The 5,154-nt window shown below is 42.5% G+C and overlaps 1 protein-coding gene across 1 annotated transcript; it reads left to right on the top strand.

Moving 5' to 3' along the window:
* Positions 1-485: 485 nt before the first annotated feature.
* On the top strand, positions 486-1,649 carry HTR1E (5-hydroxytryptamine receptor 1E). Its single transcript, XM_009809880.2, has one exon. The coding sequence runs from the start codon at positions 555-557 to the stop codon at positions 1,647-1,649; it is 1,095 nt and encodes a 364-aa protein (XP_009808182.2). The 5' UTR covers positions 486-554.
* Positions 1,650-5,154: the final 3,505 nt, after the last annotated feature.

Genomic DNA, 5,154 nt, shown 5'->3' with positions numbered 1-5,154 from the left:
TGAAGCCTATTTAACAAGCAGGAAAAGGACTAGCTCCTAGTATCAATAATTCACAGAGATCATAGGAATGTTTGTTGGAATGGACCTCTGGGGGTCCCTTACTGCAACCTCCCAGTTTAAGTGAGATCTCCAAAACCAAAGGAGAAATAACCAGTTCACATCAGCAGGAAATCTGGCCCAAAGTGCCCTTTAGAGAATAAAGAGAAACAAACTATGAATGCAGAGAAAAAGGGGAAGAAAAGGCAGGAGAGGAGAAGAGAAGGAAAAACAGACCAAAATTTTCATTTGAGGTGGTAATATTAGAAGCATAGGGCTTTTTGCCAAAATGTGGGGTTTTTCTAGGTTCACTAACAGATGTGTTTTTATCTTCTAGAAAAACAATGAACAGGAGGAAATCTGGAAGCTTTTTGCTGCTCTGTTGAATATGGGATTATAAAAAAGGATTGCACCTGGAGCATCTCTGTCCCTCTTTCAAATGGGTGACTTCTGAACCTGGAACTATTCATTACCAGAAGCAGCAACTTCTTCTTTCACTGTGCATCCTGGAGGGGAAAATGAATTTCACAAACTGCACCACTGAAGCCAATGTGGCTACGAAGCCAAAAACAGTAACTGAAAAGATGCTCGTTACCCTGACCTTGGCCACAATCACAACCTTGACTATGCTGCTGAATTCTGCTGTAATTGCAGCAATCTCCACAACCAAGAAGCTCCACCAGCCGGCAAATTATTTAATATGTTCACTAGCTGTGACAGATCTCCTTGTTGCTGTTCTCGTCATGCCCTTGAGCATCACTTACATAATGATAGATAAATGGACTTTGGGATACTTCATCTGTGAGATCTGGCTTAGCGTCGACATGACCTGTTGCACGTGTTCAATCCTTCATCTGTGTGTCATCGCTCTGGACAGGTACTGGGCAATCACAGATGCTATCGAATATGCCAGGAAAAGAACGGCAAAAAGGGCTGGGCTGATGATAGTCACCGTGTGGACTATCTCCATTTTCATATCAATGCCCCCTTTGTTTTGGAGAAATCACCACAGCATCAATATTCCCAGTGAGTGTCGCATTCAGCATGATCATGTCATCTACACTATTTATTCCACATTTGGGGCATTTTACATCCCCTTGACTTTGATCCTGATCCTGTACTACAGAATTTACCACGCTGCAAAGAGCCTTTACCAAAAGCGGGGTTCGAGCCGCCACCTCAGCAACAGGAGCACCGACAGCCAAAACTCCTTTGCCAGCTGCAAGCTCACACAGACGTTCTGTGTCTCGGACTTCTCCACCTCTGACCCAACCACGGAGTTCGATAAAATCAACGCGTCCGTGAGGATCCCTCCTTTCGAGAACGACCTGGACCTGGCTGGTGACCGGCAGCAGATCTCCACGACGCGGGAACGAAAGGCTGCTCGCATTCTGGGGCTGATTTTAGGTGCTTTCATTTTGTCCTGGTTGCCCTTTTTCATCAAGGAGCTGCTTGTGGGCCTCCACGTTTGCACTGTCTCTCCAGAAGTAGCAGACTTCTTCACCTGGCTGGGATATGTCAACTCCCTTATCAACCCTTTGCTGTACACTAGCTTTAACGAAGATTTCAAGCTGGCCTTTAGAAAGCTCATCAGGTGTCGAGAACATACTTAAAAGTACTGGGAGATGATATGATGACGTGACTCCTGGCCTTAAGAATGAGCAAAATAATTTGACTCTGTCACCATTTCCCTTGATAACGGGGATTTTTGTGTTTACCTATTTGCTTGACTTATCTTTAGCCTGTAATTTAGCCTGCCTTTTTTTACCTCTAGTGTTATTCATGGTAAAGAGTTTGAAATAAAATTATTCCACAAAGGAACAGATTTTTTAGCAATGAAACAACAAAAAAAGGAAACTATTAGATACTCATCTTTAAGACATTTTGTGTAATCAATGATTCGAGTAGCAAACAATGATATTCACTTTTATACTTTTTCCATTTAAGAATCAAATATCTAAATTATCATGAACTGTAGTAATAGAAAGGCTTATAAACTGAACCCCATAAATGCGTATTAAAAATTAATAAACACTTCATGGTCATGACAGCTAAACGGCAAATCTTTACTGTGGCATTCTGAGAAAACTGTAACAGTCATTTAGAAGGAAAATAACCACCATTTCCAGCTTGGGCTAAGGCAGAATAAACCATTCCTTTCTTCAGGAATACACTCCCAAAACAGAAAGCAAAGTTCAGTTCATTCCATCTAAAAATGGATCCCATTTTGTACTCCAAAGTAATTATTTAAGTGGCTCTTTTTGTGTAAGATTCCTGATTTATGTTCAAAGTACCAGGCAGACACCTGTGCAGTTTGTTTGGCAATTGAGAGGACACAGCTAGCAAGTGTCACATTTGTAAGACCAGCTGTACATCTGACTGGTCACGTTTTTAATACCACTAACCATATTTCTTCAGGGCTCAGGCCTTGTGCCTTGGTCGATTCTGGGGTGGCATTATTCACTTTTGCCACACTTCACCTGGACCATGCGGTGCACAACCCCATGGATCGATCGATTGATCTTACCCTGCTGACTTAAACAACTGGATATCTTCTCAGCAGGCCAGCAATATACAGAAACTCAGAAACATCATCTACAAACAAATTATTTTCTTTTGGACAGCAGCGGGAAAAAAAAAAAAATTAGGGAAAATAATTTTTTTTAAATTGCAGTCTGCACGTCTGCCTTACTGTCATCTTACAATTCACAATGGCATTCTTGTCAGCTTAACCTATGATCAGGTCCTCTAGCAGGATTTCTTGTTCTGGGACTCCTTCACGGAGTTCCTTCCCTTATCTTGAGAGACAGACAGAGAGTCCTTCGTACCCTGTCTTCTGTGCTTATGAAAGTTAAAATGTCCTGGTTCAGATATTGTGGAAATCAGGCTGGGAAGGGGCAAAATCAAAGCTGAGTAGCTGGTATTGTCCATTAGCAACTCCTAAGCACTGTTTAAATATTGATTACTTACCTTGCACCATAATTTTCTTCCCCGTCCATCTTTCTGGACAAATTCTTTTTGAATTATACCGATATACCACACAGAAACTATCACATACATCAACCTGACACGCAATAACAGTGAACTATGGCATGGCAGCTCCAAATCCATCAAAACAAATACTAGAGGTAGGAAAAGTGTTGTAACAGCACTGGAAGCCATCTCTGAAAAATGCTTTGAAAATTTACAAGATGACAATCATTTGTCTTATCAAGAGTCAAGGAACTGTAAGTAACATGTGAGTAATAAACTCCAGATGGAGCTGAGAAATGACATCCTTATTTCTGAGAGAAAGTGTTTGGTTGGAAAGATGCAGTGCCACAAGCTGAGTGTAAATCAAGTCTGAAGGTGACAAAAGTGTGACCTACCACTTACCCATATGCAGTGGGATTCTGCTTTAAGGACTCCAAGTTTTCCGTGCTTGAGTTTAGGATGTTTATCTCCAGCTCCCCTTCTGAAGCTATTGTCACAGCTGCCTCCTCCAGCTGCCTTCGGGTTCCCTACTAGCTAACATTCATATCTAAAAAGAGGGAAAAAATTATCTCAGCCACTGAAAATGTCTTCTAGTGAGGAAGCACAGAGATCCATTATGGTTTTTCCCTTTTGCAGCTTGTTGGAGGTGGAAACTGTTGATTGAAGCTGGAAACTGTGATTGAAGCTGGGGAAGAGTGGTCTGACCCTGCCTATCTATAAAATTTCCAAAGCAGCTCCCCAGAGTACATACACTATTAGGAGAAAAAATAGCCGGGAATTAAAATAAAAAGTAGTATTTGTAAGAACTGCTGCAGAATAATTTTATTTTTTCTTTCAGCAAGCTCAATAGAAATGATTAATAAAGAACACGGATTGTGCATAATTTCCCCAAATAAGGTGACTACTGCAGGGAAGACAGGACACACAGGCAGTGGTTGCTAGAAGAAAGTACGTTTTGGTGTCCCTCGGGCAGTTTGCTGCTCTGCTGCAAGGGTGCCCAGCTACAGTAATGATCAGAGAGGGAAAAGTAAAAGTGCAAGTCTGCCCCAGCAGACAGTTTGAGTCACCCTGAGGCGCTCGGCTAAGATGAGGCAGAAGCTGCACCCCAGCCAGCTTCCCTGGGGCTGTCTCTGGGGCTCAGATTCAGCCGCGGGGTGGGCTGCATGGGGGTCTTTGCTGGGAGAAGGGAAGAGGTGGGAGTGACAATGCTGGTGAAAGGTGCTTCAGAGGGGAGAAACCAACAAAGCGAGATAGGCTGCCAGCTCTGACTGCTGCTCCTAAGGGCACACCGGCACACAGAATAATTTAGGTTGGAAGGGATTGCTGGAGGCCAACTGGTCCAACCCCCACTAACAACAACCCTCAAAGTGGAGCCAACCCCACAGCTAGACGCTGCTGCTGGCATGCCGTGTGCAGTCACGTTTCTCCTGCAAAAGTAACAGCTCAGTTAACTCTGTCACCTATACTGATGCTCGTTTAAAGCCAAAAGTACGGCTGAAGGACCAGAAATGGTGAACGTGACCTCCACAGCAGCTGTTTTAGGTAGGTAGAAATGTTTCAGAGACAGGTATGAAAGCTGTAAAATACAGGACCTGCATCATCATTTCTACTAATGTCTTTCTTTTAGTATCTGATCTCCACTATTACCACTCAAACTACCAATCAGGTTGAAGACTGTATTCAATTTTAATATTTAGCGGTAATTAACAGGAAAAAACAGATGGATGGCTAATTTTCGTGCTTCCTTGTTAAATAAAGACTCACCATTCACTGCCAGCTGACTACTGCTTTTCTAATTAAGTCATTAGCTAAACACAGAGCTATGTTTTCCAACAAATGCCACCAGACTGACGAAGATGTCCTGTATGTTTTCCCCAGGCTCAGACTCAAAGTCAGGAACAATTTAAAGGATTGTTTACTTAAAACAATTTAACTTGATCAGAAATTACCTGTCACATGGAAATAAAAACTTTTACTAGTCTGGCACCGTTGTTTGGCAACTTCATTTTTTTTCTGTTATGTATTTGCTGATTTTACAAAGGGTTTGGAGACATTTCCTAATTTGACTTCCATGGCAACTCCCCATTCATACCTGTCCTGGATCAAGCCCAGCCACACCACTCTTTGCAATGCAAGCTCTTCCCA

This window comes from Gavia stellata, chromosome 2, assembly GCF_030936135.1.
Source record: "Gavia stellata isolate bGavSte3 chromosome 2, bGavSte3.hap2, whole genome shotgun sequence".
Lineage (NCBI taxonomy): Eukaryota > Metazoa > Chordata > Aves > Gaviiformes > Gaviidae > Gavia > Gavia stellata.
This window is presented reverse-complemented; position numbering and strand designations above follow the sequence as displayed.